Source organism: Chiloscyllium punctatum, chromosome 13 (genome assembly GCF_047496795.1).
Source record: "Chiloscyllium punctatum isolate Juve2018m chromosome 13, sChiPun1.3, whole genome shotgun sequence".
NCBI classification, from domain to species: domain Eukaryota; kingdom Metazoa; phylum Chordata; class Chondrichthyes; order Orectolobiformes; family Hemiscylliidae; genus Chiloscyllium; species Chiloscyllium punctatum.
The window spans coordinates 107,547,575-107,569,487 of NC_092751.1; the positions used below are offsets into that span (position 1 = coordinate 107,547,575).

Genomic DNA, 21,913 nt, shown 5'->3' on the forward strand with positions numbered 1-21,913 from the left:
TCATTAAGGGCACCCAATGTGAATCCCAGCACTCCTTAGAAATGACCACTTCTATAACTCTGGGAACACCCATCATGGTCATGTCAATTATACTGCCCCACGTGGTTTGGAACAGGGTACAGTTCCCATTGTTATAGCTGTCAGCAACCCTGCTGCAATCCCAGCTGTTTGAAAAATAGAGGTTTAATAAGTCAACATATATGAGGGCCAACATTCTTTGGGATAGCGTAATCTCAACATTCTCAGTGCTGCGGTTCAGCCTGCAGTCCCAGGGTATTTCAGAACTGGGACTTAGCTGCCACATCTTAGAAAAGCAGTGGGAGTGTGTTCATGTGCTTCAGAACATTCTCACAGCAATTTAGCGAAACAAAGGGACGAAACTAGTATAGTTCAAACATAGCAGTATGGATAGAGTTGGAATAATCTCAACAGATCGTGCAGAAAATAGAACTAATGCGGCTTCCTTGTAGATAACGTAGAAGGATAATTATAACAGATAAGTGGGAACACCACCTCCTGCAAGTTCCACTGCAAGTCACTCATTATCATGACTTGGAAATATATTGCAGTTCCTTCACTGTCACTGGGTCAAAACCCTGGAATTCTCTCCCTAAGGGCATTGTCGAGGTATCGACATTGAATGAGAGAGACAATGTTTTAATGAGTGATGGGTTGAGGGATTATGAAGAGCAGGTCGGAAAGTAGAGTTGCGGCCAAGATGAGATCAGCCATGATTGTATCAAATGGCAGAGCAGGCTTGAGGGGCTGAATGGCCTCCTCCAGTTCCTCATTCTGGTGTTATTATGAATGGATGGACTTGCACAGTTCAGGAATGCAGCTCACCACCACCTTCTCCTGAGCAGTTAGGGATCAGCAACAATTGCTTGCCCAGCCAGTGACATCCTGGGAAAGGAGACAAATAAAGTTTGATTATGTCTAACTTAGGTGCACACACTTTCCTCTGATTTTTTCAGTGGGTATAATGTGCTTGCCTCCTGCTGGAATGTATCAATACAATGGGTTAATCCTCTAGGGTAAAGACTGACTGGAATTTATTTTGATTTTTGATTTCAGGCAGATAAAGGAGAGAAGGGTGATACGGTAAGAATTGTATTATTTATTTTCTTTGCACAAGTCAAACACTGAACACTCAAAGTTTGTGTGTCATTGCTTGTGCTGTTAGAATGCGAGTACTCAATGTGGTTGCACAGCCTTCCCTTGTCTATTTAAAGTAACAAGTAACAAGGCACAGTAACGAACAGAATGAAGCTGTACATTGGTAAGTCTTAGATGTTCAGAAACTATGGCTATTGTACTGAAATGTTGCTGATTCAAAAGCTTTAACCTTTCTGCTGTCAGGACTGCCACATATTGCCTTATTACCAGCCCAAAGCAACAGCCAAAGCACATTCCTAGGAACTTTAAATAACTGCTATGAAATCATAAATTGCAATGGGTAAACTGAGGGAAGCTGAGTGACTGTGGGTTTGAGCAGTGTGAATATTCATATTAACTCTGTTTGAGAGACCCATTCAATTAGGTGCTCTCCCACAGATCTTCAAATATTTATCTAATTCCCCTTTTGAAAATTCTGATTGAATCTGTAGGCAATGCATTGCAGATAACAATAAACCATGAAATGTTTAAACATTGTCATAAATGAAGTATCAGATATAATATTTGAAAACCTTGAACAACCTAAGCAAGCCTGGAAATGATAGCTCGAAGCATCACCAAATAATGGTATCTACTTCAATTGTTTACTTTTATTGTGAAGCAAGTGCTGCCTGAGACCAGTGTTCACAACTTCCATCAATTCATTGTATACTCATGGGGTTGGATTTGTCCTGCTGTTTGTGTATGAGATTTACCTGTGTAAATTTCCACCTTGTCAAGTAGATGCCAGTGTTGTAGCCGCACTGGAACAGCTTGGCAAGGGAAGCAGCAGATTTTGGAGCACAGGTCTTCAGTACTATTGCTGGAGTGTTGCTGGGGCCTCGCAGCCTTTACTGTATCTATTATCTTCAGTTGTCGCTCAGTATCACATGAAGTGAATAGATTTGGCCAAAGACTGCCCTTTGTGATATTCAGAACCTCTGGAGGTGGCTGAGATGGATTAACCACTAAGCACTTTTGCCTGAATATTGTTGCAACTGCTTCAGCCTCATCTTTTGCACTGACATGCTGGGCTCCCCCGTCATTAAGGATGGGAATATTTGTGGAGCCTTCTCCTTCTCCTGTGAGTTATTTAATTGTTCACACACATTCATGGTTGTTTGTGGCAGTACATAGTAATCAGCTGGAGGTTTCCTTGCCCATGCTTGATCTGATGCCATGAGACTTCATAGATCCAAAACTAACAACGAATGCTCCCAAAGCAACTCTGTCTGAGTGTATATTATTATGCGGCTCCCTCTGCTCGGTCTGTCTTGCCAGTGGGAAACACACATCCAGGAATAGTAACAGTGATGTCTGGAATATTGTTTGTTAGGTATAATTCTGTAGTGTGACTGCCAGCCTGTTGTGTGACTCGTCTATGAGACAGTTCTCGCAATTTTGGCACTAGCTCCCAGATGTTAGTAAGGAGGACTAACCAGGATGGATTCCATTACCACCTCAAAATGTTTTAAAGTAATTTATTTGCAGCTCTATGAGAGATTTCCCTCCAACTATTTTAATTTAAAAATTTCTTGAAGTTTGAAGGGCCTCTACTACTATTCCTTCAATTGTGATAACTGGAGAGTGGGATAGAGCGTTGTTCTTCTGAGCTGTTTGTAAAGACTTCCTTGTTTATTTACTGAGGGTTGTTTTTCACTTTTGCAGATGAGTGGTCCTCCAGGACCACCTGGGCCAGAGGGACCTCCAGGTCCAATGGTAAGGATTCATTCTCCTCTTCCCACCAGGAAACCAGAATAACATGAAAGACTGAGAGGATATTAAATACTAACCATATAGACCGGAAGGGAGAGATGCAGGTAGCTCCTGTTTAGCTCCCCAAAGATTTAATTTTAGTTTTGGTGACAGTTGATTCTTCATGAAGCTGTGATTTTCTGGCTAAAGATGTAAACACAGATTTAAATTGCAGTTCCTGTGAGGTTTGCAAAGCAATAATTTTGAAGTTTTTTGTTTAATGAAAACACACACACACACAAAAATGATCACCAAAATAAACCTTAGGAAATAATGCAATTAGTTCTATTTTTAAAACTCAAAGGAACTCCAATTAGCATATACAAGTAAGCAAATATATTATCTGTATGAAACTTTTTTTTTGTTTCTGTTTTCTCAGGGACCACATGGTCTTCCAGGGACAAAGGTAATTTTAATTGTACTCAGTTGCACATTCTGCAGGTTGCAGAGGTCAGTTTGGTGACTTTCTTCACTGTAATCTTTCCCCTCCTTCTGCATTGGTTAAAATTTGTAAACTCCTTGAAAAGGAAACCAGTTGTGCCATGTGTTTTATTGATGTGCAGTCCAGCTTTCTGAAGAGAGAAATGGAAACTGTTTCTCTCTGATCTCACATTAGAAATGAGCCACTCTGTTCCTTGCCTTGGACTGATTTACTTTCTCCAAATGGAGAGCTTTCATCTTCTCCATGGATTTGATGTCCAGCTTTATTCCCAGTCCCAGTTTCTGTGAATCTCTGAGCAGCTGTGTGTCAATCATGATCAATGTGAGAGACTTTTATGACCTTGTTGAAAATGCTTTTGGTAACCCCCTTTTACCATATCTGCTGTTATAATAAATGCTGTTCTCAATCTATTTTCCAATTTGTTTTGCATCATGGCTGTTTAATATCTTGGCCAGTGTCAAGCACTGAATATAATGGCCCTTAATTATTTTTGACAGGTTAAGTTTATAATATCTTTAGCACTAGGAATTAATTTGGTTATCTATATCAATAACAGCAGAATCTAATCAATTTCAATAGAAATATCAGAGTGATGACTAAATCTGTCGATACCAGGTTATCTGACTGGTAGCAGTTTCTCCCACTCACTGGTTTACATTAACTCTCAACTTGCATTAAATCCCCTTCTGCAGTTAGTCATTTTTCATTTCTCAGGTTTCCATTCTGATACTGTGCATTGTTCTAGCACCTGGGACACATGCCCAAGCCAAACAAGGGACTAGAGGGATTAATATCTTACAAATTAGTTTATGCACAGCTCCCATGTTCTTGCCCTTTTCTTCAAGTTTTCCCCTTCAACTGAGATTTTAATAGCTTTAATTCTCAAAGCTATTTGTGCTCAGATTAGAGTATTCCCTTAAACCTGGATGTAATCCCTTTATAATAGTCAGGCTGGAGTTAAAACAGCATCAGTCAGAAAATTACTGCCACAATTGCATCAAATGATTAGCCTGTGAGATGGATGACTGGATCCAAGGGTTATATACAACAATCTGATAAATTTCGTAAATGATTGATAATGTATGTATGATACATTTGACACTGTTAAAAGTAATCTGAACTCATTTTGTCATTGGTGCAGGGTGACCCTGGGTCAGATGGTGTGAAAGGTGAAAAAGGTGACCGAGGTCACCTGGGACTGCCTGTAAGTTACATCTTCTACTGCATCTGTCTGCAACAATTCTGACATGTACTTGCCAGTTGGAGAATGCCATTTCAGGGCATGACAATGTGTGTAACCTACTTCAAATCCAATTAACCCTCAAAGAGCTACCAGTGTAGAAAGCATCTAATGATAATGTGTGTGTGAATGCATGTCATCCTCAAGTTCGTAAAGTTAGATAACGTTAAATATCTGCAGCAAGATGATCTGATCCAGAGGTAACATTCAACCTCCCAGTTTCCCAAATTATGTCTGAGCTCTACGGTGTCTGTGGAGAACCTGAATAGACCTTCCCCATTCTTGGAAACATGGCCCGATGTCCACCAAAGCATGAACTGTTTTGGTGGCACAAGCTGTGGGCAACTCTGCAAAACACACTCATCAATAAAACATGAAGATAAATTTAAGTTTTGTTCAATAAATAAACAAATAAAAAATAAAATGCATGTAGCCACATTTCACCCTGGAAGAACACAAGACACAGGGACTGTAGAGAAGGGACATGTTGGGGGGGTGTCGTGGTGGAGAGAAGACCCTCAAAGATGAGAGAGAACTTGTAGAACAGGGGGGCAGACACAGGAGAAAACCCATGCAGCCAAAACCAAGACCCAACCTCGCAGGGGTAGCACATCTAAGCTTTTCTGACAGAACCACTGCAGTGAAAGTACAAAGGCTAGCTGAAATGACTATAAATGAGGTTTATCAACATGAACCAGATACTTGTGTCAGAAGGAAGAAACCATGAGGGTCCAGGACAGAGTGCAACAAAATTTGTGTGCTGTCCATGTGCTCAGCCAGAGAGGCCTTGGTGTTTGGATTAATAGGAACTGCTATGAAACCACCATTCATTAGTCAAATAAATTCCAACTACTTATGCGTTCCCCAAATTATTTCAGAATATTTACCTTTTTAACAAATAAATACATTGAAAACTCACAACAACTAAGAAAGAACATGGAACAGAATTCTGCAATTATTTATGGTAATACGGGTAAACAACCTTTTATTCGAAAACCCGGAATCTGAAAAGCTCCAAAATCCGAAGGTTTTTTGTGAAGTTTTTATCTCATTAACAAGATTGTTGGTGTGCAAACAGTTAACCCAACTCCACAACCAGTCGCTGCGTGTCACGCAGATGTGACATGGGGGGACATGGCCCAGCACGACCAGGCCTCAATTCTGTCTCCGGGCCCGTAGTACTCACATTGAGTCTGCTGTTCGGTAAAATTTTTAAAAATTTCATCGTTGAACTGTCACTTATTCTGAAATTCGAAAAATTCTGAATTTTGGAAACCAGCTGGTCCCAAGCATTTTGGATAAAGGATTATGTGCTAGTAGTTACTTTAAGTCCAATTTATTTTAATGCAATGGATTTTCACAATTTAAAATAGCAGACTTTTGCTTAATCACTTATGGCTATCTGTAACACTATTATTTCAATTACATACAAGCTAGATGCAGGAGGAGGCTTTTCAGCCTCTGCTTTGCTCTCTTACCTCATTTCCAAGTTCCCACTTTATTACAAAACTAAGCTCCCTTCACACTCAAAAATCTCATCAATCTCAGTCTTGAATCTGCTTAATGACTAAGTGTCCACAGCTCTTTGGGATTGAGAATTCCAAGTATCATCTGAATGAAGAAGGCCTAAATGATTGAACCCACATCCTGAGACTATGAAAAACCAAAAGAACTGCAGATTCTGGAAATTGGAAACAAAAACGGAACTTGCTGGAAAATCTCAGCACATCTGGCATCATCTGTGGAAGAGAAATCAGAATTAACATTGAGTCTGCTCTGAGGAAGGGCTCATTGGACCAAAACGTCAACTCTGATTTCTCTCCACAGAAGACGCCAGACCTGCTGAGACTTTCCTGAGACTATGACCCTAGGTTGAGATTCTCCAGCCAGTGGAATTGGCAACTACCTTATTATCTTACCATATTGAGATCACTTCATTCTTTGAAATTCCAGGCAATATAAACCCATTCTACTCTATCTACTTGTAATATCAGTCTTCTTAATTGCAGGGAAAGTCCTCTCCTCATTACCAGACTGTCAATACAGTGAAGGAATAGGCCAGTGAAAACACAAGCACAACTTAAATCTTGCCTATTTAAAACAATCATTAAAACTGCAGAGAAGTTCACCAGAATGGACTGTGTTCAATGATGGGATGGTGCATTATGATCTCAAACTTCAAGTGTGTTATGATAGCTATTTTATTCCTATGTTCAATATTTTACTGTCCATTATGGGATTGCATAATAGGCAGTAGATATTGTCATCAATACCACAGATTGGTGTTGAAATTCAGCAGGTCGGCAGCATCTGTAGAGCAAGAAACAGGGTTCGAGTCTGGTATGACTCTTCAGAACATAATTCATTTTTCAATGGCATCATTCATTATTGGTCCAGTTTACAGGTATCATAATTCACTTTCAATAGCATGCCACATTGGTCATACTCTCCCTCTCTTAGTTGTGAAGATTTGACATTCACTTTTCCAAACTAGCATCTTGCACCGGTTTCTGAGATGTCCTGCAGCCAGGTAGAAAGGTAAAACAGGTAACTGTACAATGGTTCTATTACCATTCATAGAATGAAGAATTAAACATTTTTGTAGCCCATGAGCTTGAAATACTCAAACGTATGTTTTGTTTTTCTACAAACAATCTTGTGCGCTGACAGATATGTCAAGTCCTCATCTCTTTCAACGTTATGTCATCACCTTTCATTGAGTTATGCCACACATGTCCCTTTTCACTGCTACACTCATCTCTTCCCCACTGTTCTTTCCACTTTTAACACTTCATACACCATCCAGGGTGCTTCTGGCTTTGATGGACAGCCTGGGCCACTGGTGAGTTCCATACATCCATTCTGCTCGATCGTTCATGCCTGCTACACTGCTGTCGGACTGCCTAATGAATTAAATATTGCTGGATTACATGCCTGTATAGTGAAACTGATTCCATTGTAAATGAAGCATGAGAAATGTGCCAATGCATGCGATCGCTTATTTAACCTTTTGGTCAATCATTTGTATTAGGAGCTGCTTAAGTAATGTGACTGTTCAATGGGTACGAATATTTGGAGCCACAGTGTTGTAATTCTGGTAAATTAACTAATGTAGGAGGTCAAAATTTAGTCCTTTTGCTTTTCTCTTTTAAACACCGTGCTATACTGAACATGACCCAATTTTGATTACATTTTGAAATTTTCAAATGTCCTACATTTTCATATACCGAAACAATCTGTGGTTTATAGTAAATCTATTCTGTCTTAGTAGGTCTGAAGCATTTAATGTTGATGTGTAACTTGGTCCCATAACCTTAGAGCTATACTGACCAAAGCAGAACCTTAAAATAACAATGAACCTTGTCTCCAGAACTGAATGATAATTTGATGCAATGATAATGGAGGTGAAATTCCAATTCAATGCAAACAAAATTCAGCAGCTATCAGTGGTTCTGTGTTACTGTCTGAGATGACTGTTCATTCCTATCAATAATATTTAATTTGAAAGAGATTTCTCCTCATGCTTAACAGTCCCTGTCAGAACATGTCGAGCAGTCTCTGTTTTCTCAATTAAAGAGCATATAATCTCACCCTGATGGGCCACATAGCAATTTCCAAGGTAGATTCCATGAGACCATAAGATGTAGGAAGAGAAGTAGACCATTCAGCCCATTGAGTCTGCACTGCCATTCAATGAGATCATGGCTGATCTGATAATCCTCTATTCCACTTTCCTGCCTTTTCCCCGTAACCCTTGATTCACCGATTCCTTTCCTGATCAAAAATCTGTCTTTCTCAGCCTTGAATATATGTTATCCCAAATTTTTGTGTTAAACTGTTCCATAGATTCACTACCGTCTGAGAGGAGAAATTCCTCCTCATCTCTGCCTTAAAAGGGTGACCCTTATACTGAGATTATATCCCCTGGTCTGAGACACTCCCTTAAGGCGAAACAACATTTCCGCATCGACCCTGCCAGGTTCTTAAGAATCTTGATTATTTCAATAAGGTTGTGTTTAATTCTTCTAAATTCCAACTACTACAGGCTTTACCTACTCAACCTGTCCATGTAAGATAGTCCCTCCATACCCAGGATCAGCCGAGTGAACTGTCTCTGGACTGCCTGCAATGTCAGTGTATCTTTCCTTAGCTGAACCTGTTCACAGTATTCCAATTGTGGTCTGAGCCATGCCTTGTACAGTTTTATCAAAATCTCCTTACTTTCATATTCTATTCCCTTCGAACTAAAGGCCAACATTCCATTTGTTTCCCGATTATCTGCGAAACGTGGTTGCCAGCTTGTTGAGATTTATCACCGAGGACTTCGAAATCCCTCTGTTCAGCAGCTTCCTGCAGCCTTTCTCCACTTAAATAATATTCAGCTCCTCTATTCTTCTTGACAAAGTGAATTACATTAGACAGTCAAATTGTCAGGGACACTGCAGAAGATAAACTAGCTAAAGCTGGGGAAGTTAACAGAACAACTCACTTGCACGTGCCCATTCAGGACTAGGTGACCCATTATGTACAAGATACTTGGGATCAGAGCAGGCAAAGACCTTATTCCCAGTCATTGATCTATCTCTCAAGGGTCAGCCAAGCTAGTTGATCAATAGCAGGGTCCTGGAATATCGACACAATAAGTCAATCCATTTACTGTTACCTTGGATTTAAACTTCTGTCACTGGAACTAGCTCAGAACTGCCTGAATTCCAAATATTCCCCCCCTTCCCTCCAGTCTCCATCTAAAAATGGTAATACCAGGGTCAATAGATAACTGTAGCTTTAAGCCCCCACTAGTGGATATACTGGCCTCACCCCAGAGATTGGTAGTTTCACCAGTTGATGTTGTAGAGTGAGGGTAGAATTCCTGTCTGAGTGCCAATCCTGGAGCGTGTGTACATTGTCTGTCTGTCTGTGTGTCTGTCTGTCTGCTCATATCCAGCTTCCAGTAACATCTGTCAGCAGCTGCTAGACCAATTCTGAGTGTCCTCATCATGTTGGGGAAAGTAGTTACTTTCAGTGAGGTAGAGGCACCTAAACCAAACTGCTAGCACTATGTAAGGGATCATTGATCCAGACATTCACAGCCAATAACAGTTTAGGTCCTGAACTAAGCAATTACCAATGCGTGAAACTAGTTGTAAATGCTTTGCAGTGCATTAAAGCAGATAAATTGTACCATAGTAACCTGTTGGATTTTAGATTTGATGCTTATATGAAAGGAAGTGTTGTTCACCTGGCGATGTAGATTGTCTGCAGAGTAGCAATTCTGTGCTTTATGGAGGACGACTAGTTTTTAATTGTAGACTTCACTGTTACAACTGATAATTGTCATGAGTAACACATTATTTAATTAAGCAATAAAATAAATTATAACAGCATGAAGCTGTAAATTCTAGATTAAGTTGACTTTAACAGTGTAAATCTCCTTGAATATTTAGCCAATTCAATAGTTGAATATTTGTCTCACAACTACTTCCCTCCCACCCTGCGATGTTGCACTGCGACCTGCATATTTCCCAACTACAATCTCATTGCCTAGTCCTCTCCCATGCATTTGTACAGCAAGTCTTTAACCATTAGTGTAATTTCTAAGATAGCAGAGAGATTAATCTGAGACAATTCATTAACTGTCCTCAGCCTATATTGTCAGTATTTCAGAGCCTCTGTTAATAGTACCCATACATCTTTGACAAAGCTCTCCAGCACCACCTCTCTCTGACAGGTTAAATTCACCTGACATGCCTTGTGCAAATAAATGTAAGTTTGCACAGGTACTTAAAATATCAATAACGGCTTTAAAAATTTACATTGCCCAACCCTCACTGCAGCCACTTAAATCCCATTTAAACTGCTGTCACCTCATTGCTAATGTTAGTCACCTCCCTTTGTTTCATTCACACGAAACATAGAATTTTCGAAGAAACCTAAATCAGATTGTAAGATTTCTCTGTGTCTCATGAAATGGGAAGATGTCATGCCATCCAAAGGAATCACTTGATGCAGCATTCCCAAATCTAACTGTAACACCACTGGGAAACTGGAAGGAAGATTACCTCCAAGCCATTGACTCATGCCTCCATGTGTAAGACCTTTTAATGATTGGCCTGAGGAGGGATATCACTGAGTGTTTTTCACTCCATTGGAGTAAACCCAGGGTTATGTTACCAACAGAAATGCCCCAGTCCTACTAAGAGAGCGCTACTTAATTTTCTTTAGGCTGAGCAATTGGTCCATGTTCTGTTCTCTGAATGAGCAAAGTGCTCTTCTGTTCTAACACTGGGCCTTTTTTGCATACGGTGTTATTGTATACTTATTGTATATGGTATTGTTGTATGCATTATTGTGTATGGTATACACTATTATATATGGTGTGGTTGTATACACTTATTGTATACACAATTGTATATAGTATTGTTGTATACATTATTGTTGCTAGATGTTGGGATTAGACAGTCTGATGTTCTTCAATATATTCATTTCCATGTAGGGTGTACCAGGGCCAGCAGGACCAAAAGGAGAAAGGGTAAGAGTCAGAGAAAACATGGGATGATTGGCTAAAATGATTGAATTTCCAGACCACACAAATGTTGCTTAGAAACAGACAGCGGTAAATAATCTAATGCAGATTAGAATATTTACCTCCAGGCAATATCTTTTTCTGAGGGACTTATTGCCCACTTCTTCTTGAGGGGTGGTTTCGAACAGCGATGAGGCAGATCCTCAGGCTTTACAATTTGGTGAGAGAAACTGCAACAGATGGGAAATTAACAAATTAAGTTGAAAATATGAACATGTTTTACAATGTGGCACAGTGACCATTTATCTGATCAATAACACTACACTATCGGCCTGACCTTACTTTAATACTGTATTGACACTTCTACAGTAACATCTGCAAATCACTTTAATTTAGTCCAGCGAAGCAATCAGATCTGCAATAGAAAAGTGCCTACAGCCCACTTCTGTTCTAACAAAGAGAGTTTGGTGATGGAACAAGCTTGAACCGGTAACCCAGAGGTGATTTTGGGCCCAGTCATTGCTGGGAACATTGTCAGGTTGGAGTCTTTGTTGTTCACTCATGCCCTTTCCAGCCATTTCTGACTCCATCCTGAGCGGTTGGAGGAGTTCAATGTTGTTGCTGATTTCACTCTACTCCAGTCTCCATGAAAAATACAAAGCGAGAAAGAGACAGGGAACATGTTGCGCAAAACACATAATAGTCAATCTCTCTCTTTCTCTCTTTCTCCTCTCTACAATTCATATTCTTGCTTTCCTCACCTTATTTTCTCTTCTCCCTCTGCCTCTCTCATCTTTTTTTCTCTCTCTCTCTCTCTTCCCTTCTCCTTGGTCCCACACTTTCCCTTTGTGTGCTCTCTCCTCACTCCACAGGTAATGAGAGATGCATGTGCCCTTTTCCTGTAAATTGTGAGATACCCCTTTGTACCCAGTTAGCAAATTGCAGCTGGAATTGGGTTGGTTTTCCAGAGCAAAGTATTGTTGAAATTCCTGCTCAAGGTCAAAGTCATTTATCTATGAATCGTAACTCTTCTATAAAGTTTTGATAGGGAACAACAATTAATATTGCGTGAGATCAGGGTGTTCATTGGTTGGCATGAGAATGTGGCAGGAACTGTTGCTTGTTTTTATTTACCCACTCTTCTAATCAATCTGTTCAGAGATGTCATTACACACCTCTGGAACAGGTGGGACTTAAACCTGGGCACTTCAGTCTAGGGTTAGGGACACTACCACTGCACCTTAAGAGGGACCAACAGCAGGAAAACTGTTAATCGTAATTATTTCATTAACCTCAGACCAGGTCATGATTAATTAGTGTCCAGTCCTCTGTCTGTGAGTCACCTGATTATAAACTTCTGAAAATGACTTTGAAAGAAGTATACTGAAGCATTCAGTAAAATATTCTTTTTTAAAAATTTATAAACACTTTGGCAGTAATCTGTTTGAGGCATCTCACATGGGAAAAGAATGAATTTGATTTAAAAAAACTGCTCCACCAATAACAAAAACTCACCAAGTTGATGACACCCATCATCACTGGCTGGCTTCCGGTATGCTGTTTCTGAACCAGCAAAAGCATCACAGAAACTTGATTTGTTCTCCATTTGCACCAAAAAGACCTCTTCAATGTAATAGGCTGCTTTAGCCAATAGCAGGCCCAATCTGCAGAAACTCAACATCAGTGTGTTCTTTCATGGGATCTAGTACCCACTGACTGAGCCAGCATTTATTGCCTATCCCTAATTGTCTTTGAACTGAGTGGTTTACTCAGCTATTTCAGAGGGAACTAAAAAAATCAACCACATTGCTGTGGTTCTGGTGTCACATGTAGGCTAGACCAGGTAAGGGTGGCAGTTTCCTTCCCTAAAGGACATTGGGTGAACCAGATGAGTATCAATTGGTGATATCAATATCAATTGGAGTATCAATTGGTAACTATCAATTGGTGATAGTTTCATTGGCACCATTACTGAGACTAGCTTCATGTTGCAGATTTATTCATTGAGTTTATAAATTCCACCAGCTGCCCTGGAGAGACTTAAGCCCATGTTGATAGAAACATAGAAAATAGGTGCAGGAGTAGGCCATTCAGCCCTTTGAGCCTACACCACCATTCAATATGATGGTGGCTGATCGTGGAATCTCACAATCCCACTCTCACTTTCTCTCCATACCCCTTGATTCCTTTAGCTGCAAGGATCACGTCCAGCTTCCTCTTGAATATATCAAATGAACTGGCCTCAACAGGTTTCTGATCCCAATATCATCGCAGCACCAGCAACCCTTTTTTGTGACTTGAAAATGATACTGAGGTAAACTAATACCTGTGTGTATGTGGGGAACATGACCAAAACCCAGCATCGGGGTGAAGAAGAGGCAAGGAGGATGCTGAATCTGTGTGGCTGGCAGTAGATGTATTTCAAAACCTGAACCTTGAGATACCTTGGCCCTGCTTGTGAAGACCTTAAGAGTTGGATGGTGATTGGTTTCAGCTGTTAAACAGCAGTGAGATTGGCTGATACAGTGCAAGGAGATTTCAGTGGTAAAGATAGGCAGTCTTGTTGATGGATGCGATTCAGGGTTTGGGCTAAGCAAGACAAAACATTGTACCCTCTACTTGAATTGCAGTTGGAGCAGAGATACCTGCAAGCAGGGAGTCAATTGTGTGTGGTCAGAGCAGAGAGGAGAATAAGTGGATGTGAGTGATTAGAGTCAACTGCATCAAATGCCAAGGGCAGGATGAAGAAGAGTAAAGCAATCTTGTCTCAATTCTATGGATGGAATGGAATCTTAACTGGAGCAAATGGAGCTTTGAAGGGTGGTGGAGATGCTCAAAATGAGTAGGGGGTGACATTTGCAAAGATTTGCAGGTTTTAGAGATGGTGGGGATCATTTAGGGAAAAATATCCATCAACAATCAAGGTTTATGAAGTGATGAGCTGATTCCCAACCATTGGGGGGAATGTGTTGACAGTACCTGAAAGCAGCTGATCACAAAGCGCAGTATTGTGACAGAAGGATGGATAAAAGAATCAGATGGGTAAAAGATGAGGAAGGAAGTGGAATTTGGAAAGGAGGAAGCTCCATGTGTAATTTCAGATTGAGCACACAGAGAGGTTATCTGGTTCACTGTAATCCCAATTCGATAGTCATGAAATCAACGACCAGCCTGACGCATCAATCACATTGATGGAGCTCTGGTTACAAAGATTTGCAGAAATTTAAATCTGATCAGCATTGTGTTCAGTAAACTGCAATCTTTCCCCACGATGATAATGACAATGTTGGTTTCAAAAATAAACATTTGGAAAGACACAATTTCAGTTTAAAAAGTTCTGAATTTTTTCTGAAAGTCACTACATTTGGATACAGTTTTTTTTTAGCTTTGCTGACCGTATCCTGTATATTTTCTTTCAAACAAGTGTTTTTATACAATTTTGTACTCCCCTCTCCATGTTTCCTCTTTCTTTCTGAAGTTAGAGTCTGGCTAAGATCTCGTTGCATGAATTTCTGACCTTGAGTTAACTGACTGTCCTTGACAGAAGCTCAGACCAGAGGGTGAGGACTGTCATTGTAAAGTTCCTCACCGGGCAGGAAAGCCACAGGACTGGGTGAAATGTCTTTCGAGCCTCCCAGGAATGTCTTGTCTCGAGAGTGGAAGCAAGTGGGAAAGGATGACCAGAAGTGCACCTGATTTTGATGGACTCCCATTGTGAGGTTGGGGGGTGGGAGATGTTTACTTTTCACCTTCGGTCATTCATGGGGATGTTGCTGGCTATTTCTTACTCATCCCTAATTTCCCAGAGGGCAGTTTTGGGTCAACCACATTACTGAGGGAGTTGGAAGTTACATGTAATCCCCATGGGTAAAGATGGCAGATTTTAAGGATTCGATGATTCTATTCTTCCCTGGTGGGAAACTGCTGGTTTTTATAACAATCAGCAGAAGTTAAGCAGTCACCAGGAGGCTGGCATTTTATCCCAGATTTTTACTGCCACGGTGAGATTTGAATCCATGGCCCCAAAACATTAGCCTGGAGCTTCTGGATTTATGTTCCAGTGACATTAACATTATAACACTACCTCCTCCAGTGTGACCTCAGTGGGGAACACCAAATACACACACACACACACACACATTGACACACTAAATACACAGAAATATACACAGTTACGTATGTGACATTTGTTCTCTTTCATTCCAGTAAGAGACCATAACAATTTGTAATGAAATCTCTGTCAGACTTTTTTCTTTCCCTGACTCCTGCCAATTAAACCACTGAGGTCACATAAATAAAGCAGAGAGAAAGGATAAAGGCCTTGTAGTCCTGTGTATCTCCATTCCACGTCGGTCAAGTCATTTAGCAACTGAACCATTAAGCAGCCAAAATGTTTGTTTATCCAAGCAAAGTGTGCAGCTCATGGTTCAGACTGTCCACCATCTGAACCTGTTCACTGGGAGGGATAACCCTCAGTATTGTGCAGAGCTGCAAAGCTCAATTCATCCAGTGCTTTTCCCAATGAGGAGGCAGCGACATTGGCATTCTGATAACCAGGGTGACCTCACTAGCAGAGCTGAGCACCAATAACATAGCAAATAAATCAAACTTTAACCTTGAATGTACGTTAGTCTGATTGGACTATTGATTAAACTGTGATGGTATTTGTTTTAGGGCGATAAAGGAGATCCTGGATATGCAGGACCAATCGGACCACGGGGATTACCTGTAAGTAAGACAGTTCATATTTTATGTTTTGAGACCAGCGCTGATTTGAATCTACAGGTCTGAACCCAAAACCACTGAATGTAAATCAAAGTCCTGAAACAAACATCCTATGTTCCTGCTGAGTGTGTTCTGGTAATCATCGGGAACATTGTTGGGATGATTGATAAATTGCACAGCTCAGTATTTGGGACTACACTGAAAGTTCTAAAAAACTTTACTTCATCTTAACATACAGACTGGGATAAAATAATTATTTTCTTCCCTATTTTATGTTTCCTCTCATAACAGCCTTTTGGTAAAGTACTAGAATAAGCTATTCTCACTGCCAGAGCCACTTAATGTGGGCATTAGGAGGGGCACCTCCAACCTAGGATCCCTGAGGAACACCAACCTCCATTCAGCACCTTACATAGACGGTCAATATTATCCTGATGACACTTGCACAACATAGAATGAGATGTTTTTTAAAAAAAATCCATGCTGACTGGGCCAGCATTTATTAGCCTGCCCTGACTGCCCTTGAGAAGGTTATGGTGAGCTAGCTTTCTGAACCATTGTCGTCTTTGAGGTGTAAGGGCATTCACAATGCTGTTAGGGAGGGTGTTCCAGGATTTCAACCCAGTAACACTAAAGGAGCAGTGATATATTTCCAAGTCAGGACTATGGGTGCATCAGAGGGGAACTTGCAGGTGTTGTGTTCCCCTGTATAGGCCAGACTTGACCTTCATTGTGGTAGCGTCATAGGGATCGTAATGTTGAAGGAGCCTTGATGAGGTACTGTCACATGACACTATGTGCATGTAAATACATGAGGCTGTGTCACATGACAGTACATGTATGTAAATATGTAAGGCTGTACGTAGTGCTACACGTGTACAGCTTCTAGGACTCCTCAGTTACGCTGATGCTAATGACAGTACTGTAGATGCCAGGAATCTATAATAAAACCAGAAACACCTGGAAAAACACAACAGGTCTGACAACATCTGTGGAGAGAGAAACCAACAATGTTTCAGGTTAGTGTCAGGGATGTTTAATCTGATCAGTGATAATGAAAGGCAACAACCTAAATTGTTAATTTTGATGCCTCTCACACCTACCATTCAACTCATTCAGTAAACAGTCCCTTCATAGGCTGGCTATCAGTGAATTTATCCTGTTTCTTAATTTACTGAGGACTGTACACTTCAATCTTATGAACTCGAGCAGAATTCCATGCCAATGTTGTTTTGTTTTTGCAGGGTTCACTGGGACCAAAGGGTGAAAAGGGAAGCCGGGTAAGAGTGGCTGGCAATCTGCATGTCTCACTTAACTCCCACTCTCGTTTTAATTTGCACGTTACTTTCAAATGACGCTGTGAGCTGGAGGCTGTATTTTCCTCTGGCTATCATGTTTGACAAAAAGCAAAAATCTGTAAAGCAGGAGCAGGGTGTTAGGGAAGGCAGGGAAATTTTTCCATTCATTTACTGCTAAAATATCCTCAAGTGAAAATAATTAGGGGAGAAAATGTTTACTTGTTTGAGCTAATCGAGAACAGGATAAAGACCTCCTCAAAGGAGCTTGTGTAGAAATGCACTGAGATTATTGTTTAGTGTTTGCCTGAATCCTGAGTTCACAAAAATTCAATCACTTGTGTGTAGTTACCATTGCTGTTAACCTCAGTGTAACAGAGGAGATAGGCTTTGTAATAAAATAGCCATTATTTATGGGACACTGCACTTTGGGATGATGTGTGCATTAGAGCTGATTGCGCTACCTGGGCACAACAGCAGCACTGCATGTTGAGGATTAGGGAGACCGAGTAGGGATTCCAGTTTCACACAGACCTGCAAGGACAAATTACCATCTGTGTGGCACAGTGAAGGTCATTATCAGTCTCAACCTTCATCCAAGGGATCCTCAAGACAACGAGACAGCCATCACCAATAAGGAGGGACTGAAGCCTTCATTTACCACCCGCCACCACCCTCCCCCACCTCTTCCCCACACCCCATCCCCCCTCAAAACCAGCTTACACACACTTCAACAACAACTGTAACATTGACAGCTAAGGTTCAACGAAGTGATGGCCTTAACAACATACAGAACTTTCCATTGTATTCCATGTATCATCATTCATGAACGTCCCAACATTCCAACAGTAGATACAACACTTAGTCTGTCCACGTGGAAATGTTGTGGGATCACTGCTAGGAAATGTTGCACACTTTCTGGGAGATCAAAGTTATGGTGTTTGTCCTGGGGTGAATAAACGAGACCCAGTCCTTTGAAGGCAAAGGAAAGAGAAAAAGCTGATATTTTTCGGGGTGAACATAGAACATTACAGTGCAGTACACAATCTTTGGCCCTCGATGTTGCGACAACCTGTGAAATCAATCTGAAGCCTATCTATCCTACACTATTCTGTTTTCATCCATACGTTTATCCAATGACCATTTAAATGCCCTTAAAGTTGGCAAGTCTACTACTGTTGCAGGCAGTGCGTTCCACACCCCTTCTGCTCTCTAAGTAAAGAAACTACCTCTGACATCTGCCCTATATCTATCAACCTTCACTATAAAGCTATGTCCTTCATGCTAGCCATCACCATCCAAGGAAAAAGACTCTCACTGTCAACCCTATCTAATCCTCTGATTATCTTATATGTCTCAATTAAGTCATCTCTCAACCTTCTCTCTAATGAAAACAGCCTCAAGTCCCTCAGCCTTTCCTCAAAAGACCTTCCCTCCATACCAGGCAACATCCTAGTAAATCCCCGTTGAACCTTTTCCAAAGCTTCCACATTCTTCCCATAATGCGGTGACCAGAACTGCACACAATACACCAAGGGCGGCCCCACCAGAGTTTTGTACAGCTGCAGAATGACCTTGTGACACCAAAACGCAAACCCTCTACCAATAAAAGCTAACACACCGTGTGCCTTCTTAACAACCCTATCAACCTGGGTGACAACTTTCAGGGATCTTTGTACGTGGACACCGAGATCTCTCTACTCATCTACACTACCAAGAATCTTACCATTAGCCCAGTACTCTTTATTTCTGTTGCTCCTTCCAAAGTGAAACACCTCACACTTTTCTGCATTAAACTCCATTTGCCACCTCTTATCTATGTCCCTCTATAAACTGCAACGTCCTTCAACACTATCCACAATTACATCGGCCTTAGTGTCATCTGCAAATTTACTAACTCATCCTTCTATGCCCTCATCCAGGTCATTTATAAAAATTACAAACAGCATTGGCCCCAAAACAGATTTTTGCGGCACACCACGAGTAATTGAACTCCAGGATGAACATTTCCCAACAACCACCACCCTCTCTTTCAGCTTGCCAATTTCTGATCCAAACCATTAAATCACCCTCCATCCCATTCCTTTGTATTTTGTGCAATAGCCTACCATGGGGAACCTTATCAAATGCCTTACTGAAATCCATATACACCACATCACCACCTTACCATCATCCACCTGTTTGGTCACCTTTTCAAAGAATTCAATAAGGTTTGTGAGGCACAACCTACCCTTCACAAAACCGTGTTGACTGTCCCAAATCAACTTATTCCTCTCTAGATGATTGTAAATCTTATCCATTATAAACTTTTCTGACACTTTACCTACAATCGAAGCAAGTCTCACCGGTCTATAATTACCAGGGTTGGCTCTACTCCCCTTCTTGAACAAGGGGACAACATTTGCTATCCTCCAGTCTTCTGGCATTATTCCTGTAGACGCTGACGACATAAAGATCAAAGCCAAAGGCTCTGCAATTTCCTTCCAGGCTTCCCAGAGAATTCTAGGATAAATCCCATCCAGCCCAGGGGACTTATCTATTTTCACATTTTCCAGAATTGCTAACACCACCTCCTTGTGAACCTCAATCCCATCTAGTCTAGTAGCCTGCATCTCAGTATTCTCCTCGACAACATTGTCTTTTTCTAGTGTGAATACTGACAAACAATATTCATTTAGTGCTTCCCTGCTCTTCTAAGACTCCACGCACAACTTCCCACTATTATCCTTGCTTGGCTCTAATCTTTCTCTAGTCATTCTTTTATTTCTGATATACCTATAGAAAACTTTAGGGTTTTCCTTGATTCTATCTGCCAACAACTTCTCATGTCCCATTCTGGTTCTTCTTAACTCTCTCTTTAGGTCTTTCCTGGCTAACTTGTAACTCTCAGGCACCCGAACTGAGCCTTCACATCTCATCCTAACATAAGTCGCCTTCTTCCTCTTGACAAGACATTCAACTTCTTTAGTAAACCACGGCTCTGACGCTCGACCACTTCCTCCCTGTCTGACAGGTACATGCTTCTCAAGGACACACCAGGCTGTTCCTTGAATAAGCTCCACATTTCAATTGTGCCCATCCCTGCAGTTTCCTTCCCCATCCTATGCATCCCAAACCTTTCCTAATTGCATCATAATTGCCTTTCCCTCTTTCCCTGTGTTATATACCTATCCCTTTCCATTGCTAAAATAAACATAACCAAATTGTGGTTACTATCACCAAAGTGTTCACCACCTTCAAAAAAACACCTGGACAGGTTCATTACCCAGTACCAAACCCAATGTGGCCTTGCCCCTTGTTAGCTTGTCTGTATACTGTGTCAGGAAACCATTCTGACCCATCTAAAGTACTTAAACTATAGTATTTCCAGTCAATATTTGGGAAGTTAAAATACCCAGAACAACTACCCTGTTATTCTCATTCCTATCCAGAATTACCTTTGTTATCCTTTCCTCTACATCTCTGGAACTATTCTGAGGCGTGACCTCTCTTTTCCTGTTTCTAATCTCAGCCCATACTACCTCAGTAGACGAGTCCTCAAACGTCCTTTCTGCCACCGTAATACGGTCCTTGATTAACAATGCCACATCTCCCCCTCATTTCCCATCTTCTCTGTTCTTACTGTAACATCTAAATCCTGGAACCTGCAACAACCATTCCTGTCTCTGCTCTATCCATGTCTCCGGTCCCAGGTACCAATCCATGCTGCAAGTTCACCCACCTTATTCCGGATGCTCCTGGCATTGAAGTAGGCACACTTCAAACCACCTACCTGCTTGCTGGTGAACTCTTGCAACTTTGAAACCTCATTTCTGACCTCACCACTCTCAACCTTCTGGACACTGGAAGTACAAATTCAGTTCCCAACCCCCCTCCAGAAGAGCACTACCAAATCCCACCCCCACCACCTCCCTCCCTCCCCCACCTCAGGATATTGGTACCCCTCTGGTTCAGGTCTACACCATCCTGTTTGTAGAGGTCCCACCTATCCCAGAATGACCTCCAATTATCCAGGTATCTGAAACCCTCCCTCCTGCACCACCCCTGTAGCCACGTGTTGAACTCCTCTCTCTCCCCCCATTCCTCTCCTCACTAGCATGTGGCGAGGGATAGCGAGAGAGCAACAAATAATGTTGCTGTTCTTCTTAAGTGATCTGTTGAGAACGGATGACTTTCTGCCACGTTGGAGTCGTGGGTCCTGAGGTAAAGTATCTGCTGCTGGAATTACACTACCTGCTGCAGGTGTTGAGGAGGGGTGATGTTTGAATTTGCGCACCCTCCTTCAGCTCTATGTACTTGGACTCCCCCTGGGGTGGTCACGTAAGAGGGAATAGTTATCACTTTCACAAATGCTTCTCCTCCATTTCGGGGGAGTCTCAGGCAAGAGATTCCGAGAAGTCAGTGGAATGTTGCATATTTTTAGGGAGGTGTTAAAGGTCTTAATTTACCCCCTGGTGGTGATCAGCTGTGATGGAGCTTGGTGTAGAGAGCTTGTTTTGGGAGTCTTGTGTCAGGAATATGGAAGCCATGGCCTACTAAATACAGTACCCTGTGCCTCAACTAGACAGAGGAAAATATGGTTCTCAGTGAGTTATCAATAAATAATCCATCAGTGACTTGATCATTTCAATTGCTTTTATTATTATGTAATTGACAAATAACGTGCTTAACTCTCATGATAAAGCTTGCATTTCTTAAAGGGTAGATTTAACTTTGTAAATTTTCTGGCTAAATTAAGATATTTGATTATTTAAGAATTAAATAGCTTGTAATTAATT

General features: G+C 41.2%; 1 protein-coding gene across 1 annotated transcript in view; it reads left to right on the forward strand.

Moving 5' to 3' along the window:
* The window catches only part of col13a1 (collagen, type XIII, alpha 1), a 117,440-nt gene that overhangs the window by 84,963 nt on the left and 10,564 nt on the right, over nt 1-21,913 (forward strand). The window contains exons 31-38 of the mRNA XM_072583569.1: nt 1,075-1,101; nt 2,824-2,874; nt 3,290-3,316; nt 4,494-4,556; nt 7,399-7,434; nt 11,086-11,121; nt 15,790-15,843; nt 17,085-17,120. Of these exons, the coding sequence (XP_072439670.1) occupies nt 1,075-1,101; nt 2,824-2,874; nt 3,290-3,316; nt 4,494-4,556; nt 7,399-7,434; nt 11,086-11,121; nt 15,790-15,843; nt 17,085-17,120 (330 nt within the window). The remainder of the gene's footprint in view (nt 1-1,074; nt 1,102-2,823; nt 2,875-3,289; nt 3,317-4,493; nt 4,557-7,398; nt 7,435-11,085; nt 11,122-15,789; nt 15,844-17,084; nt 17,121-21,913) is intronic.